The sequence below is a fragment of the Pogoniulus pusillus genome, chromosome 27, assembly GCF_015220805.1.
Source record: "Pogoniulus pusillus isolate bPogPus1 chromosome 27, bPogPus1.pri, whole genome shotgun sequence".
In the NCBI taxonomy this organism is placed as follows: domain Eukaryota; kingdom Metazoa; phylum Chordata; class Aves; order Piciformes; family Lybiidae; genus Pogoniulus; species Pogoniulus pusillus.
The window spans coordinates 17518728-17536243 of record NC_087290.1 but is presented as its reverse complement, the minus strand read 5'-3'; the positions used below and the strand labels follow the sequence as shown (position 1 = coordinate 17536243).

At 48.8% G+C, this 17516-nt stretch overlaps 2 protein-coding genes and 1 long non-coding RNA gene across 3 annotated transcripts in view; 1 reads left to right on the top strand and 2 right to left on the bottom strand.

The window, feature by feature from the left end:
- LOC135187727 (uncharacterized) overlaps positions 1-17516 on the top strand; it is a 56054-nt gene that overhangs the window by 9864 nt on the left and 28674 nt on the right. The window contains exon 2 of the long non-coding RNA XR_010307427.1: positions 13814-13989. This is a non-coding gene — a long non-coding RNA (uncharacterized LOC135187727). The remainder of the gene's footprint in view (positions 1-13813; positions 13990-17516) is intronic.
- SLC35E3 (solute carrier family 35 member E3) lies at positions 5317-13438 on the bottom strand. The gene is made up of 5 exons (XM_064166711.1): positions 12995-13438; positions 12736-12846; positions 10176-10334; positions 9260-9342; positions 5317-8029 (listed from the first exon to the last, which is right to left on the bottom strand). Exons 1-5 carry the CDS (start codon positions 13382-13384, stop codon positions 7843-7845), a joined length of 930 nt encoding a protein of 309 aa, XP_064022781.1. The 5' UTR covers positions 13385-13438; the 3' UTR covers positions 5317-7842.
- NUP107 (nucleoporin 107) overlaps positions 15623-17516 on the bottom strand; it is a 31599-nt gene continuing 29705 nt past the window's right edge. The window contains exon 27 of the mRNA XM_064166710.1: positions 15623-15954. Within this exon, the coding sequence (XP_064022780.1) occupies positions 15853-15954 (102 nt within the window). The 3' untranslated portion in view covers positions 15623-15852. The remainder of the gene's footprint in view (positions 15955-17516) is intronic.

Sequence of the window (17516 nt, the reverse complement as noted above, 5' to 3'; positions counted from 1 at the left end):
TCTGGAGATGATCAGGTGCTGCTTGGATGTGTTCCTGTGTGATCTGCTCTGGATGCTGCTGCTCTGGCAGGGGACTTGGACTGGCTGAGCTTTAGACGTCCCTTCCAGCCCCTGACACTCTGTGATTCGGATTCTACACAAGACCAAAAATGTGACTGCAGCAAACCTAGGGAAACTTCATGGGTTTGTTTTTCCCCTGTGCCTTACCTATGCACATCAGCTCCCCATTTTCCCTAGGCTTTGGTTCCAGTGTTCAATGCAAACAATGCCTCTTTTGAGCCCAGTGTCTCTAGCTGCTGCTTCTGCTCTATCCAAAGCCTGCCAAGCCACTGTTGCAGAAAAGTCTTTCCAGAAGTCTGTTTCATTTCAGTCAGTCCTAGCCCCGAAATATTAAATCCTGTTAGTCAATAAGGATGTCACATCCTAAAAATAGCTTCTCTAGGTATTTTGCATGCAGTGCTTTACATCAGTTTTAAAAGGCAAACTCTAGAGAATCAGGGGACTGCTTATCTTACTTTTACACCCTGAGAATTCTCTACTATAAAATATTTAAATCCTGGCTTGCTTAGGGGCCAATAACTCATCAGAAAATGATCCAAACCTTCAAAAATAACATCCCAGTGACTTCTGATTTGCCTGCATTATTATAGGCTCTTAAATGAGGAAAGCTGTCTCCACAGAAGCAGCAACAGCTGATGTAGCACAGACTGGTGCAGCTAAATAGAGCACAGTGAAAAGTAGTACCCACGTATGAACCTTCCAGAGATCTTCCTGTTGTACAGGTGACAAGATGAGTAGAAGGTTGCTAGTTGACAGGAGGCTGTAGAGACAGGCAGCAAGGCACTGAGGCTCGGAGCCTTTTGGTCTCCCAAAGACTTTGAGACTACTTATCTACACATAAACATGGTGTGGAGTGCTTCAGGAGTTCTTGGAGGGCTTCTGGCTGAGGAGTTAGTAGCTGCACATGTGCAAAGCTCATCCAGTCCAACCCCCCTGCACTCAGGAGGGACATCCTCAACTACACCAGGTAGCCCACAGCCTTTCCAGCCTCACCTTGAATATCTCCAGGTATGGGCCCCAACCACCTCCCTGGACAAACTGTTGCAGTGTTCCTCCACCCTCATAGTGCAGAGCCTGTTCTTAACATCTAACCTAAATCTGCTCTGCTGTAGTTTGAAGCCATTGCCCTTGTCCTGTCCCTGCAGGCCTTTGCAAACAGTCTCTCTGCAGCCTTCTTGTAGCCCCTTCAGGTACTGGCAGGCTGCTGTGAGGTCTCCCCAAACCTTCTCTTCTGCAGGCTGAACACCTCCAGCTCCCTCAGCCTGGCTTTGTAGCAGAGTCTGCAGCAGAATCATGGAGTTAAGCCATGATATCATACATTGTGGCTTATATATAACACCTGCCTAGCTATATATGTGCTGTATACTCTTCCCAGTTCTCTCTTAATCCACTGTCTCACTCTTTTTGTTGTTTAATCACAGCCACTTCTGTTTTGTGGGCCCAGTGAGCTATGATTATTAATGCTTTGCCTGATCAGAGCACAGCTCCTTCAAACAAGTTTTGCTTCTCAGGCTCTGTTTCACAAGGCAGTAAAAAAAACTGTCCTCTGTGTCACTAAAAATTAGAATCTTCTGCTGTGCTTCAACCAAGGATCTCTTCCTTCCTGCACTTCCTGGATGTGACACAGTTCTTCATGGCTCTAAAAATAAACCTGCTCCTTTCTGACACGCTGCTAGGCTGCATGTGCATCCTGCATGGGCTGGTTACCCACACAGCTGTGCTGGACTGCTTGAAGCTCCTTAAATATCCCACATGCCTTCACATGAAAGGTTTGTATTAATACCAAGTGAATAGTTTGGTAATTAGTCAAGGCACTAACAAATCAGGATCATAGGATGTTAGGGGTTGGAAGAGCCCTCCAAAGCTCGTCCAGTCCAATTCCCCTGCCAGAAGCAGGAGCACCTAGAGCAGAGCACACAGGAACACATCCAGGCAGCTCTGGAATATCTGCAGAGAGGGAGACTCCACAACCTCCCCCTGGGCAGCCTGGTCCAGGATTCTGTCACCCTCACAGGGAAAATATTTTCCTCATGTTTCCATAGAACATCCTATGCCTCAGCTCCCACCCATTGCCCCTTGTCCTGGCCATGGGCATCACCCAGCAGAGCCTGGCTCCAGCCTCTTGGCACTCACCTACACATCTTTACAACCATTCTTGAGGTCCCCCCTCAGGCTTTTCTCCCAGCAGCACAGCCCCAGCTCCCTCAGGCTCTCCTCCTGAGGAAGATCTTCCACTCCCTTCAGCATTGCTGTGGCTCTGTGCTGGACTCTCTCAAGGATTTCCCTGAGGTACGAGGGGCCCAGAACTGGACACAATATTTGAGATGCATGCCCACCAGTTCTTGTACTACACATTGTAACTGTGAGCCTTTGGGCCGAGTTGGATTCCTGCAGCAGGGCTGACTGGACACTGCCCTTGAGTGAGATGAAGGACTACATTCTACTTCCCAATTGTACTGCGTGTTGTAACTATGAGCCTTTGGGCTGAGTTGGATTCCTACAGCAGGGCTGATTTGACACTGCCCTTGAAGGACTACATTCTACTTCCTAATTGTACTGCATGTTGTAACTATGAGCCTTTGGGCTGAGTTGGATTCCTGCAGCAGGGCTGATTGGACACTGCCCTTGGGTGAGATGAAGGACTACATTCTACTTCCCAAGGTCCATTAGACCTTTCAGCTACTGGAAGAAGGTAGAAGCATGATCCAAGCCAGTTAGATGAAAGCCAGAACTTCAGCAAGACAAGCTCCACAGGGAGAGGTGATTTGTTTTCTTTGGAGCAATTGACAGAGCTGAAAAAAGAAGCAGAGCAGCTTCCAGGAACACAAACCCTCCTTCAGCAAGCCCAGCACCACTGGGCCAAGGGGAGGTAGAACAGTAACTCCCTTCTGTCAGGAGGGTTAATCATCACCGTGGGACAAGGCTGGCAAAGATCTTAGACTGTCTGGATACAGCTTGCTTTTTATTTCTGCATGGCATTTATATTCCTTTTAAAAAATACAGTATTAAAAGTCAGTTTAAATTTGCTATCTACTGCAGCACTGCAATAATTAACACTGGTGAGCTCTTGCATCCTTTGCAATACCTGCCTGGAGATAAACCTGCATCTCTCCCCACTTAGCACAGGGCTTTGCAGCAAGAGGTCTCTGTGGTTTAGGATTTCTCCTTGCCCAAGGTTGTGTCAGTGCCTGCTGATAGAAGGTTAAGGACACAAAGTGAAAAACTGTGGCTGGCATCCCAGTCATCTCTGCAGCAACTGAGCTGTCAAACAGAGAGTGCAGCAGGAGGAAGGGAGGGAACTTGGGCAGAGCAGAAAGCTGCTGCTTCTGGGCATCTGCCTGGTTGTAACTGTAGAGAAACAAACAGAAAGAGCTGCAGTGTTAGTTAGGAGAGTGGAAATGGTCCCCTGCAAGCCTGCAACCCAAACTCTGTTGCTTTTGACCCCCAGCCCTCAGCTATTCCTATCCATTTATTAGATCCCCTCTCAGCCTTCTCCTCTGCAGACTAAGCAGCCCCGGGGCTCTCAGCCTTTCCTTATCCAGCAGTGCTCCAGTCCCTTCAGCATCCTTGTAGCCCTCTGTTGGACTCTCTCCAGTAGATCTCTGTCCCTCTTGAACTGGAGAGCCCAGAAATGGATGCACTATTCTAGATGGGGCCTCACTAGGACAGAGCAAAATTGCTGTAGTAGAGCTGCTGAATTGCGGCTCTGTCTTGAAGACATTCATACTGGAAGACAAACCTCCTTTTCATACCTGGAACAGCAGTAAACTACTCTCAACCACAAGCCTGAGAGAGCAGCTGTTCACCCACCAACAGGAAAACTCCTCTGGCACTGTGTCCCCAGAGCCTGCAAGAACTTACCAAGCTGTACAAAACCAGATACTGAGTTACCAGAGTTAAAGGTAAGACAAAGCTTTCAACTGAGTATCTCTTAAAGCACACTTCATATGCCTTTGGGGAAAACACAGAATCCTTCTATGTTGTTCTCGAGTGTTTTCAGAGACAAGGCTAGCAAAGGGACCTCCATATCTCCTGCAGTCCAAGTCCCCTGTCAGAGCAGGAGCACCTAGAGCAGGTCACACAGAAACACATCCAGGCAGCTCTTGAATATCTCCAGAGAGGGAGACTCCACAGCCCCCCTGGGGAGCCTGTTCCAGAGTTCTGTCACTCACACAGGGGAAAAAACTCTTTCTCATGTTTCCATGGAACTTCCTATGCTTACACTCCCACCCACTGTCCCTTGGCCTGGTAGTGGGCATCACCCAGCAGAGCCTGGCTCCAGCCTCTTGGCACTCACCTTTACATCTTTCTAATCATTCCTGAGGTCCCCCCTCAGGCTTATCCTCTCCCAGCAGCACAGCCCCAGCTCCCTAAGGCTCTCCTCCTAAGGAAGATCTTCCACTCCCTTCATTTCTGTGGCTCTGTTCTGGACTCCCTCAAGCATTTCCCTGAGGTCCTTCTTGAACTGAAAGGCCCAGAACTGGACACAATATTCCAGATGTGGCCTCAGCAGGTTAGAGTAGAGGGGGAGGAAAACCTCTCTCAACCTCCTAACCACAGCCCTTCTAATCCACTCCAGGATGCCACTTGCCTTCTTGGCCACCAGAGCACACTGCAAAGGTAAAATATGAGTGAGTGGCAGTAAGGTAACCACACTAACCTGCATCTGCTCTAATTTTTAAATGCCACCCTGCTATCTGTGCTAGTTTTTCCACTGGAACTACACCAGGGTTAGCTTTAGAAAAGAATGCTACTAGAAGCAGTAAAACAGAGAAGGACTTAAGGTCCATCTTCTTACCATGGCTTAGCCTTACGTAGAATATGAAGTAAAATGAAAAGCAGACAGTAGGCACCAGAGTTTGGACAGTCCAGCTCACAACTGTGACAGCACAAAGAGAGTGGTGACTGCACCATGATAAAGATACCAAGCCTCTGATTTCTCTTTCAGGAAAGCCATAACTGAAAGGAACCTACCATTAGCAGGGAAACATAGTGAAGTGATGTCATAAAAACTGCAATAAGCAAGTTTCACACCAGCTGATAGCAGTCATTTTTATAAGACTCCCAATTTCCCCTCAGAATTTAGAAGTTGCTCATTGGTAGTGTGAGTTCAGCCCCCAAAACCTGCCAATATTTATACAGACAGAAACTCAACTCTTTTGTCTTGCACACACATAAGACCCCCAAAGTGTAAGCAATTCAAGCAAAAGGTGAAGAAAAGAGAACTCTTCACCACAGCAATAAGCAGATGCCAACTGAGTGATTAAAAATTTATTCCCACCCTGTAGGTGGTATCCAAAGAAATACATACAAAGAGCTGTTGATCCCAAGATTACACAAATCTCCTGGATTTAACATTTTGTACCATGTCACAAAGTTCCAAGACACTTTTATTTGTTAAGTACAACAGGCAAATCTCAAAAGGACGGTTCTGGAACACAGGAAAAAGATCACCTCACTTCAGTGACCTCCACAACTTGCACATTCCACAGACTGTGTTTATAACAGGACTGTTTTAATGATGCTCTTTGATTCCTCTTGCAGATCTGCCCCTCTCCTTAAGCAGCCTTTTTAGCCATGGTTGTGTTGTTCATTCTGCCACGTTAGTGCTTTGCCTTTTCAGCCATGGTTGTGTTGTTCATTCTGCCACGTTAGTGCTCTGCCTTTTCAGCCATGGTTGTGCTGTTCATTCTGCCACTTTAGTGCTTCTCCTTTTCAGCCATGGTTGTGCTGTTCATTATGCCACTTTAGTCCTTCTCCTTTTCAGCCATGGTTGTGTTGTTCATTATGCCACTTTAGTCCTTCTCCTTTTCAGCCATGACTGAGTTGTTCATTCTGCCACGTTAGTCCCTTGCATTTTCAGCCATGGCTGTGCTGTTTGTTCTGCCACTTTATATACACTGTCTCACCCCAAGTTACGTGGTCATCCAGGCTTCTAATTCCATTGTTTTCTAACTGTGAGAGTCTTTGTGGGCTATCAACATTGTAGAAGAACTTGTGCACAGCACAAATTAATGCAAACAGCTTTCCAAGTGCACCTACTGAAGGATATGCATCCAGAGACTGGCTGAACACAGCACTTTTAGCAGTCCAGGCAGTATTTAAAAAACTAATTATGCAGAATTACAAAAAAAAGTATACCAAAAAAAAGAAGAAAAGATGATCCTTGGACCAGCACAATGTCTAAGACACAGTTGATAAAGGTGCAAAGTCACTCAGGTATTTCTGACACTGAAATGATAAAGAGGACTGCAGTGTAAAAGGTTACATAGAGAAAGAACTCTCCTAAAATGAGGAACTCTCTAACAGAATAAATAATTTACAAGCTTGAGAAGACCTGCACTGCTTCCTACACAAAAGCTTGCTGTCTTATGCTGTAAAAAGGAAGAGGAACTAAACATCACTTCTGTCAGTGGCTGTCAAACTAAAATACCTGTGTTTGTTCACCTAATTCCCCTCTTGGAGTCTGCTGGAGGTAGATGAAGACAGAAACGAACCCCTAACCGTAAGGATTAAGATAGTGCAGATCAATTCTAATCTTGCAAAGCCAGTGAACATATGTTCTCACCAGATTTACTGAGAGCAGAGAGGGCTTTTTTCCCTTTTTACAGTAGAACAGCACTCAGCTTCCTCCTTCCATGTTGTCAAAAATCAGTGCTCGATACTGTCAGCAAATCATTTTCAAAGCATCCCTGAATTAGAGCAGAAGCAGGTCCAGCCTCACACTCTGTACTCACTGATACATTTCCACTGAGTGACTGCTGAGGGGATGCTGCCTGTGCCTACCCAGCACTGCCCCTGCTGCCCCCTCTGAAGGTAACTCTTGGGAGGAGGTGCAGGAGCGAGGGTGTTGGGGCTGAATGCAGGAGGGAGAGGCAGGCAACCTTTCCCTCCATTGCAGATGGTGACCTTTACAAAGCTTGCTCCAAAATTATTTTTACCATGGATGTCTGCATGCAAAATATTTGGCTATTACCACAAAATTCAGAGGTTTTAATTAGGCTGGTGAGTATTTACAAGAGCTCATGTAAAGCCTTGGTTCTGGCATAGGGAAAATGATAAGGCAGTAACAGAATTCTCTAGAACACGAATGACTTCATTAATGCCCTGAAAGACCAAACGAAAAACTTAAGATAAAAATCTTTACATCTGATTTCCTACTCTTCTATAGCCTGGCCTGTGGCTCTGAGTTTTCCAATAGCTCCTCTAGTCTCTCTCCACCTGTCATTTTATCTGCGCTCTTCAGCCAGAATCTATCGATGTGTTAAAGCCAAACATCACTAAGAAAGCACAGTAGCAGCAGGAAGGAGCTTGGTGACTCTTCAAGTACCGAACAAAAAATGCTGCTTCTTTGTCGTTCACCAGCCCACGAGGAGGAAGCAGAACATCTGCATAAAGAAGTGCCTCCAGATTCCTCACACTGGCTGATCACAAAGGCAGCATTCCTTTTCTTCCTCTCTCTGCTGTAACTGTAGCCATCAAAATCTCATTTGGTATGCAAAAAAACCCAAATAATATCATTACTGCAGTACAATTTCCATGGCAATTTGAAGTGTGTCTTCTCTTCTAAGTCACCATGTAAATGTAAGAGAAAGGATGGGACAGGCTGAGATGGCAAAACTTCAGCTTGCTTGGTTTCGTTACAGATGAATGACCTTGGCAATGAACCCAGAGGTGGTGATGTGAATGAGCGAGGCTGTTCCGTGCCTTCTAGAATCAGTGCATACTTAAACACTTGTTTGCCTTCACAACATTGTTGTTGGCTCTCCAGCAGCTCTGGCTTTAGGGACGTTGAACCAATTTACTCTTATTGCTTTCCTGCTCACTCAGCTTGAAGTGGGTGTAAGCTAAAATGCCCAACAGTGTGCACAGAATCCCGAGGCCTTGATTAAAAGACAGAGGATCCTTAAATAAAAGGCACCCTCCCAGAAGGGTGATGCAGAACTTGAAATGTCCAAACATGTTATACCTGGACATCTGTTAAGGATAACAGCAAGCATCAGTATGATCTTTCTGTAAAAACAAACACTTGAGAGCCTCATGAACGACACTGGAAGCATGCAGTGGAATGTGTCATGCTGGCTTCCACTCACGCAACCTTGCTGCCTCTCTGCAGCTATGGGAATCACAGAACCTTAGAGGTTGGAAGGCACCTCCAGAGAGCATCCAGTCCAACCCCTCTGCCAAGCCAGGATCACCCAGGGTAGTCTGGATGGGAATGCATCCAGGTAGGGTTGGAAAGGCTCCAGAGAAGGAGACTCCACAACCTCTCTGGGCAGCCTGTGCCAGGGCTCTGTCACTTTCACTGGAAAGAGGTTTCTCATGTTGAGGCAAAACCTTCTCTGTTCCAGTTTGCATCCATTGCTCCTTGGCTTACTGCTGCTGACCACCCAAAAGAGCTTGGCCCCCTCCACTTGACCCCTACCCTTCAGCTATCGATAGACATTGCTCAGATCCCCTCTCAGCCTTCTCTTCTGCAGACTAAACAGCCCCAGGGCTCTCAGTCTCTCTCCACAGGGGAGATGCTCAAGTCTCATCCTTGTATCTTTCCACTGGACTCTCTCTGGCAGGTCCCTGTCCCTTGTGAACCAGGGACCCCAAAATTTGACACAGTATTGCAGGTGTGGTCTCAGCAGGGCAGAGTAGATGAGAAGGGCCTCCCTAGCCCTGCTGGACACACTTCCTGATGCACCCCAGAATTAACCTCCACCTTTCACCCATAGAACACTGCAGACTAACAAACAACCCAACACTTCCTTAAGGCAGCCAAAGCTTGGGTAAATACTCTTGGAAGGTAGGAGGGTCAAGTCAGGTCACTAAGTTAACTGCCATCAGGAACAGAACAGGTTGCCCAGGGAGGTTGTTGCTGCTCCCTCCCTGGAAGAGTTCAAGGCCAGGCTGGATGAGGCCTTGAGCAACCTGTTCTAGTGGGAGGTGTCCCTGCCTATGGCAGGGGGTTGGAACTGGCTGAGCTTTGAGGTCCCTTCCAACCTAAACCATTCTATGATTCTATGATCATCTATACAAATCCCAACCAAAGAAACAAAACATGCTTAAACATGAGCATGCTTTTCCAGATTCATCACTCAGCACAGAGCAGGCAGGCTACTAAACAATACTCCCCCAGCAAGTCAGGCCAAATGAATGCTCAAATAAGTAACTGGGAATCAGGAGAAAGAAGTAATGTTGCAAAGGATACGTGACAGGTGATGTGTTCCCAATGATCCAGTAAATGGACAAGTTAACCATAAAGGCTATTATTCCAGACAGCAGGACCATGATCTGTGAATTAATGGAGAGAATCAATCATCTCAAGGTTTTTGGCCAGTTGTAGAAATGTTTGCAGTTGTAAAGTTAAGCAAACTACAGATCTATGTTTTTTCTTGCCTGAAGAGCTCTGAATCAGCTCAGGCACCAGGGATGTGCATAAGCAGCTCTGGTGTGATGTCTGTTGGATTGGCATCACCACAAGCCTTTTCTTTCAGTGAGCACCAAAGAGTGACTTGGCTGCTCATACACACAGGCTGTGCTCTTTACCTTTCAGACAAAGAGGTCACAATAAAAACTATCCTGGAAAAATACCTGACTTCTGCTGCAAGAAGTGAGCGCTGGGCTGAGCGGCACAGCCAGCAGCGCCAGCGGGACACTACGGCTCTTCTTTGGACAGAAGGGTGAAGAGGGGGAGTCCTGCCCTCCTGGTGAGCACAAGTCAGCAGTCCTAGAGAGTGATCAGTACTGGCATCTTCCCAGGGACAGGGATTTGAGAGTGTCAACAGCAAAGCACACTTCTCTCTTTTCTGAGTGGGCAGCCAGAACTGGAACAAGGGCACTTACACGCTTGCATTTTAGCACGCTAGGGGAAGCTTCTGGATTTTGTCAGTTTTTCCCTCTTGTCCATCTGCTCTCTGAACAGAAACAAGGAGGTAAATCAACTGACAGACTCCTCTAGCAGGAAGTGAGGCGGACACCACAAGGGCTTCTTCCTCTTGCACATGCCCCTCTCATCTCACTGCAGGCAATGACTCTACAAAAATCTGCTTCACAAAGAAAACAGATCTTACTCCTGAACTTCCCACGAGTCATTCTTATGTATGTCAAGACAATAAAAGCCTTACCACAGCAGAAAGTGTCCAGGGACCAAATATTCCCCCTTCTCCAAAGACTGGCTCGAAGAAGGGTATGATGAACAACAGCATAGCCGAGGACATCGGTGCCTGATAGTACAGCAACTGCATAGAGTTCACCTGCAACTCGTGCTGCTTAGCTCCTACCCACTGAAACCAAGAGAGAAAGCTGTTACATGTGAGCAGGAAAAAAACCAAACAGAAACTGACAATCTGAGCAAAAGTGAATTGGTTCCTAACGCAGAGAGTCTCTCAGGGACAATGCTGCACAAACGGATTCCTGAGCATCATTCAGCTTGCAGAAGAGGAGAGTTTGGGGAGGCCTCACAGCAGCCTGCCAGTACCTGAAAGGGGCTACAAGAAGGCTGCAGAGAGACTGTTTGCAAAGGGCTGCAGGGACAGGATGAGGACAATGGCTTCAAACTAGAGCAGAGCAGATTGAGATTGGATGTTAGGAACAGGTTCTGCACCATGACAGCAGTGGAACACTGGAACAGGCTGTCCATGGAGGTGGTTGGGCCCCATCCCTGGAGAGGGATATCCCTGAGGCTGGACAGGCTGTAGGCAAGCTAATCTAGTTGAGGATGTCCCTGCTGAGTGCAGAGAAGGTGGGACTGGATAAGCCTTGGAGGCCCCTTCCAGCCCAGCCCATTCTGTGGTTCCAAGATCTTCTCCCTTTGCCAAACAGGAGGCCTGCCTGTTTGTCTCTTGCGAGCATGACCTTCTCCTCCCATGGTTGCATATGTAGGGGCAGTGCCAAACACCTGAGTGCATAAACCTTCCTCTTCCCAGAGCCTGGGGGTAAAGTATTACACTCAAGGAAGAACAGAATGCCAGCTCCCTTTTATTCTCTAGACAATCCCAGATCCCATCTGTGATGGAAGTGAGCAGCTCTGCCTAAGATGAGATCTGCTTTTGTTCTTCTCATTTTTTCCACACACAAGCTTACAAAACCAGTAAATGCTTGGCTTTATTTTGCTGATTGATCCTAAATTTACTTAATTTCCTTTCAGTATTGACTGTAATTGACTGCAACTTAGATTTCCAATGTGGTATGCCACTTACCTATGCTTATGCAGATAGATATAATAGCCAGAGATGCATCTTTATGTTGTACAATTAATGCTTCATAATCACATTAATTTCTGATGTGGATTACAGCATAGAAACCTGCTAAACTGCTTAAAAAATTACACCCAGGCACTATCCTTTCTCCAGTGCACACATCGAGTTGGATGAGGCCTGGAGCAACCTGTTCTAGTATCAGGGGGTGGCAACTGGATGATCCTCGAGGTCCCTTCCAACCTAAAGCATTCTATGATCATCACTTCCAAGTTTTTATGCAGCATCTTTCTCTTCCCTCTGCCCCAAAATAGGAGATGAGGTCACTCTTCATCATCTTGCACACTACAGGTCAGAGAGCCTCACTTCTTTTGGAGGTACACAAGTACCTGTTACAATGAAATTCATGTCCAAATGGACGAGGAGGAATGGGTTTAAACTGGCAGAGGGGAGATTTAAACTGAATGTTGGGAAGAAGTTGTTTGCAGTGAGGGTGGTGAGACACTGGTATAAGTTGCCCAGGGAGGTTGTGGCTGCTCCCTCCCTGGAGGTGTTCAAGGCCAGGTTGGATGAGGCCTTGGGCAACCTGTTCTAGTGGGAGTTGTCCCTGCCTATGGTGGGGAGTTGGAACTGGATGAGCTTTGAGCTCCCTTCCAACCTAAACCATTCTATGATTCTATCAATATAGAATCATAGAATCAAGCATGTTGGAAGAGATCTCCAAGCTCCTCCAGTCCAACCTAGCACCCAGCCCTATCCAATCAACTAGACCATGGCACTAAGTGCCTCATCCAGGCTTTACTTGAACACCTCCAGGGACAGCGACTCCACCCTGGGCAGCCCATTCCAATGCAAATCACTCTTTCCATAAAGAACTTTTTCCTAACACCCAGCCTGAACCTGTCCTGGCACAGGTTGAGGCTGTGTCCCCTTGTTCTGTCCCTGGGTGCCTGGGAAAAGAACCCAACCCCACCATCCCTGGAGGTGTTCATGAGGAGGTTGGATGAGGCACTTGGTGCCACTGTTAATTAGAAGGTGTTAGGCGATAGGTTGGACTCGATGATCCTAGAGGTTGTCTCCAACCTGGTTAATTCTGTGATTCTGTGATTAACTGAAGGCCTGGAGCATGTCCTTTCCAGGGAAAAGCTCCAGTGCAAAGCACTTGCTTCAGCAAGGAGAAAAATCTGTGTTCTCTAAGAAAGAAAACAGGGTTACTGCTAAAGACTTCTTCACCCCCTGAAACCATGCTTGAGTACGGCAGAGGTAACGCCCCAATTTTAGCAGCAAGGATGACGAAGCCCTGAAACAATTTACCAGCCTTGGATTATTTAAATACCCAAATTATTCTATTAACAAAACCCCCCAATAACAACAGCGGAGCAGGGAGGGGTTCCTGGAAGGCAGAGTGCTCTTTAAGGGTGATCTAACCACAGGACAGCAGCTTGAACCACCATAACACTCCCGTGTCCCCTCCCCCGCCATTACTCACCACTTGGTAGAGGGAGGTCACCAAGACGCCCAAGGTGGCGAACACCATCCCGAGGACGCTGAACTTCACGTCGTAGTAGGAGTTGAGGAAAACGCCCAAGGTGATAGGCACCTGCGGAGGCGGAGCGGAGTTTAGGTGCGCCGCTGTCCCCCGGCACCGCCGGGGAGCTGGCGGGTGGAGGATGCCGCACTCCCCCTGCCCTCCTGTCCCCGGCCCCCGACCGCCCTAAGGCTACGCCGCAGCCTCGCCGCTTCCTCACCAGGGTGAGTTTGATGCGGAGAGGGAAGGTCTTGCCGTACGCCAGGCTCTGGATGACCACGATGACCGGCGTGGTCATAGCCTTGGCTAGCTGGTAGGTACCGATGGTGTTGCTCTGCAGGGACAGGTTGGTGAAGACGACGAAGCCGCAGAAGCTGAGGGCCAAGGGCAGCACCTGCGAGGGCTGCAGGCTCTTAGGGGAGAAGGCGCCGAGCGCCTGGCACAGGTAAAGGCCGAGCCAGGTGATGGCAAAGTGCACCAGGGTGAGGCTGAGGTTGGGGAAGCCGAGCCGCACGTACAGCCACTTGTTCAGGAAGACGATGCAGATGGAGGCGGCCAGGTTCACCAGCAGCCCCGCCGCCAGCCGACCCTGCGTCGGCATCCAGCCCATGGCGTCCGGCCGGGCCGGGCGGCAGCGGCACAGGCGGCAGCGGCACAGGCAGCCGCCGGCCGCCAGCGCACCGGGCCGCCAGCCTCCGCCCCCGCCGGACACGTGGGCACGGCCTTCCGGTGGCCCCGCCCGGCCCGGCGCAGCCCCGCGGGCGGAGCTGCGGCACCGAGCGGCTCTGCCGGCCCGCGGGGAGACCGCCCGGAGCGGGGCACTGCTGCTGCAGCGGGTGCGGGGCGGCTGGCTGAGCCCTCCCGAGCAGTACACCCGCGCAAGCACCGCGGCTCCGGCCGCTTGCTGCCCGCTGGGCGTCAAACGCACCCCTCCGAGGCGCGGCTCCTGCTCCTCGAGGTGCATGCAAAGGTCGGAAGGCACTGACTGGAGCCCTCACGCAACCGCACCGGTGCTGTGTTCTCTGCTCTCGTCACCTAGGCGCACAGCAGCTAAGCAGCTCCTCACACATGCCTACAGGGCCGGAGCGAGGGTGCTAAGACAATGCCACGCCTGAGAGGTGCTCGGGATCCAAGGATATTAGAGGTTGGAAGCGACCCAAGGCGATCATCGAGTCCAACCCCTCTGCCAGAGCAGGACCACACGATCTAGCACAGGTATGATGAGGATTACATTTTCGTCCAGGGTTACGTAGCGACTGCAGTGGTGAGAACAGAGTAAACCCAGAAACGAGTCCTCGCTCCCCAGCGGCTGGCAGCAGCCATTCAATTACACTTCCCCTTTGATGTTCCCGGTGCCCGCTCTCCACATCCACTCTCCTGCAGCCTCCCTTCACTGTAACCTTGCAGAGTCCTCTGCTCAGTGTCGGTTTCCCTGTTGTTCGTCTGTCCTCTGAACAGAAAACGAGGAGGTAATTCGCCTGACAGACTCCTCTAGGAGGAAATGAGGCAGACACTGCAAGGGCTTTTTCTCCTCCTGCACATGCCCCTCTCATCTCACCATAGGAAACGACTGTACAAAAAACTGCTTCACAAAGAAAGATCTTAGTACAGTTGGTAGTATCCGTGATTGTTATTTAGACAACAAAAGACTTACCACACCAGAAAGTGTCCAGGGACCAAACACTCCCCTTTCTCCAAAGACTGGCTGAAAGGGTGTAAGGAACAACATAGCTGAGGACATTGGTGCCTGATAATACAGACATCAAAGGAGAGGGGGGAGAAAAAAACCCAAATCTCTCAGCAAAAGAAAAACTCCCTAACAACCTACTGGCAGCTCTTCAGCTCATAGCAAAGAGATAAAGGAGATTCATGCTCAGTATCTTTATTGATGATCTGGATGAGGGGATTGAGTCCAGCATCAGTAAGTTTGCAGATGACACCAAGCTAGGAGCAGATGTGGAACTGTTGGAGGGTAGCAGAGCCCTGCAGAGGGACCTGGCCAGGCTGGATGGGTGGGCAGAGGCCAATGGGATGAGACTGAACAAGGCCAAGTGCTGGGTTCTACACTTTGGTCACAACAACCCCAGGCAGCACTACAGGCTGGGGACTGAGTGGCTGAGAGCAGCCAGGCAGAGAGGGCCTTGGGGGTGCTGGTAGAGAGTAACTGAAGATGAGCCAGTAGTGTGCCCAGGGGGCCAAGAGAGCCAATGGCATCCTGGGCTGGCTCAGGAGCAGTGTGGGCAGCAAGACAAGGGAGGTTATTCTTCCCCTGTACTCAGCACTGCTCAGGCCACACCTTGAGTACTGTGTCCAGTTCTGGGCTCCTCAATTCAACATGTTGAAGTACTGGAATGTGTCCAGAGAAGGGCAACAAAGCTGGGGAGGGGCCTGGAGCACAGCCCTGTGAGGAGAGGCTGAGGGAGCTGGGGGTGTGCAGCCTGCAGCAGAGGAGGCTCAGGGCAGAGCTCACTGCTGGCTGCAGCTACCTGAAGGGAGGCTGTAGCCAGGTGAGGTTGGGCTCTTCTCCCAAGAAACCAGAAACAGAACAAGGGGACACAGTCTCAAGTTGTGCCAGGGGAGGTCTAGGCTGGATGTTAGGAGGAAGTTGTTGGCAGAGAGAGATTGGCATTGGAATGGGCTGCCCAGGGAGATGGTGGAGTCACCATCCCTGGAGGTGTTGAAGCCAAGCCTGGATGAGGCACTTAGTGCCATGGTCTAGTTGATTGGATAGGGCTGGGTGCTAGGTTGGGCTGGAGGAGCTTGGAGGTCTCTTCCAGTGTGGTTGATTCTGTGACTCAAACACCAATCCTGTTTAGGTAATGACATTTTAGAATAGAATGAAAAAACATTTCCTGGTTTTGAAGCAATTTTATTAGGAAAGAGAAAAGAATGAAGAAGGTTGTGTAACAAATACCTTCTCTGAAGCTGCTCAGAGTTTTTCAACTTGGAATTGAAAGCTCAGGGTCCAAGGTTTTACTTCCACCAAAAATCAAACAGTTCATCTGAGTCATGGTCTTACTCTTTCTTATAACCAGAATGTCCATGGTGGTTAGAATTTCATGTAGATACTTGCCAAAACTAAGTTTCATATCCCAAAGGATCAAGATCCTGGTCCAGAAGCATCAGAGAAGATTCCCTCAGCCTCTGTAGAAGCTTTCGGAGTTCTTCTTTTGAAAATACCTAAGAATGAAAAAAAAAAACAAAAACCCCATGATAAAATTATATTTATTTGCAGTAAAAGCAGAGATATCAAAGAAAATTGTTGTGAATTAACAGAAAAATAAACAGTAGCGTAAGCCAGTGTCCACATCACAGCTCCATCTCCTGACTACTAGAGAGTACTGGTAAACAGCCAACTTCCATTTCCTGCTACTGCTGGCAGAGATCTTAAAGCCAGTTCACAGAATTACTGAGGCTGGAATAGAGCTCTGAGATCATCCAGCCCAGCCTAGGACCTAACACCACCACAGACACCAGACCATGGCACTGAGTGCCACAGCCAAGCTTGCCTGAAACACCTCCAGGCACAGTGACTCCACCACCTCCCTGGGCAGCCCATTCCAGTCTCTAATTCCCCTTTCCATCAGGAAGTGCTTCCTAACATCCAACCTAACCCTCCCCTGGCACAGCTTCAGGCCATGCCTTCTCATCCTGGCACAAGTTGCCTGGCAGCAGAGCCTGATCCCCACCTGACTACCCCTTCCCTTCAGGTAGCTGCAGAGTGTGCTAAGGTCCCCCCTGAGTCTCCTCTGCTCCAGGCTAACCCAGCCCAGCTCCCTCAGCCTCTCCTCAGCAGCCTTCCCCTCCAGTCCTTTGCCTGCTCTCATCTCTCTCCTCTGGCCCTACTCCAGCACCTTAATGCATCACCGAATTTTTCTCAGATTTCTAACCCTTGGGAGTTTGCTTAGGTTTTTTTTTTTTTGAGGGGTAGAAACCCTTATGGTTTAATTTGGGTGGGGTTTTTGTGTGGTTGCTGTTTGGTTTTGTTGTTGGGTTTTGTTTGTATTTTCATTTGTTTCTTTGGGTTCTGTTTTGTTAGGCAATACATTTTCTAGGAGGTTGTTTTTCAGGCTTTTGGAGGGAAAAGTTAATTGGATAAAGTGCTCCAAAACTAAAGCTGCTTAAACAACCTTCTGAAACCCAATGGACATTTAAAAACAAGCGACTGAGCATTTTACAGTTCACAGGCTGGAACCACAGGCTCATTTAACTTGCAAAGGACCTTCCTGATCAACCTTCCTGATAAACCTAGTTCAATTCAGTACCCCCCTCCACAAATTAGTAGCTGCACCACTCAGAAGAACTGCTTGTCAGAACACTGGCATCATCTCCTGTGTTTCAAAGTCAACTTGCTGATTGCTTGTCCAGAGGAGGGCCACGAGGATGATTGGAGGGCTGGAACTCCTCTGCTATGAGGACAGGCAGAGAGAATTGGGGTTGTTCAGTCTGGAGAGAAGGCTCCCAGGAAATCTTATTGTGGCCTTTCAGTATCTGAAGTGGGCTACAAGAAAGCTGGGGAGGGACTTTTTAGGGTGTTGGGTAATGATAAGACATAGAGGATTGGATCCAAGCTGGAGGAATTATTTAGGTTAGAGGTTGGGAAGAAGTTCTTCAGCTTGAGGGTGGCGAAACACTGGCACAGGCTGCCCAGGGAGGTGGTAGAAGTCTTATCCCTGGATGTTTTTAAGGCCAGGCTGGATGTGTGTCTGGGCAAGCTGATGTAGTGTGAGGTGTCCCTGCCC

Excerpts from the sequence above, each read along its gene's own strand:
- SLC35E3 (XM_064166711.1), bottom strand. The coding sequence starts at position 13,384 with ATGGGCTGGATGCCGACGCAGGGTCGGCTGGCGGCGGGGCTGCTGGTG. Across the intron at positions 10,335-12,735 it reads TGACCTCCCTCTACCAAGTG|TGGGTAGGAGCTAAGCAGCA; the intron begins GTGAGTAATGGC and ends TCTTGGTTTCAG. Across the intron at positions 9,343-10,175 it reads CCTGGACACTTTCTGCTGTG|ATCATGGTCCTGCTGTCTGG; the intron begins GTAAGGCTTTTA and ends ATTAATTCACAG.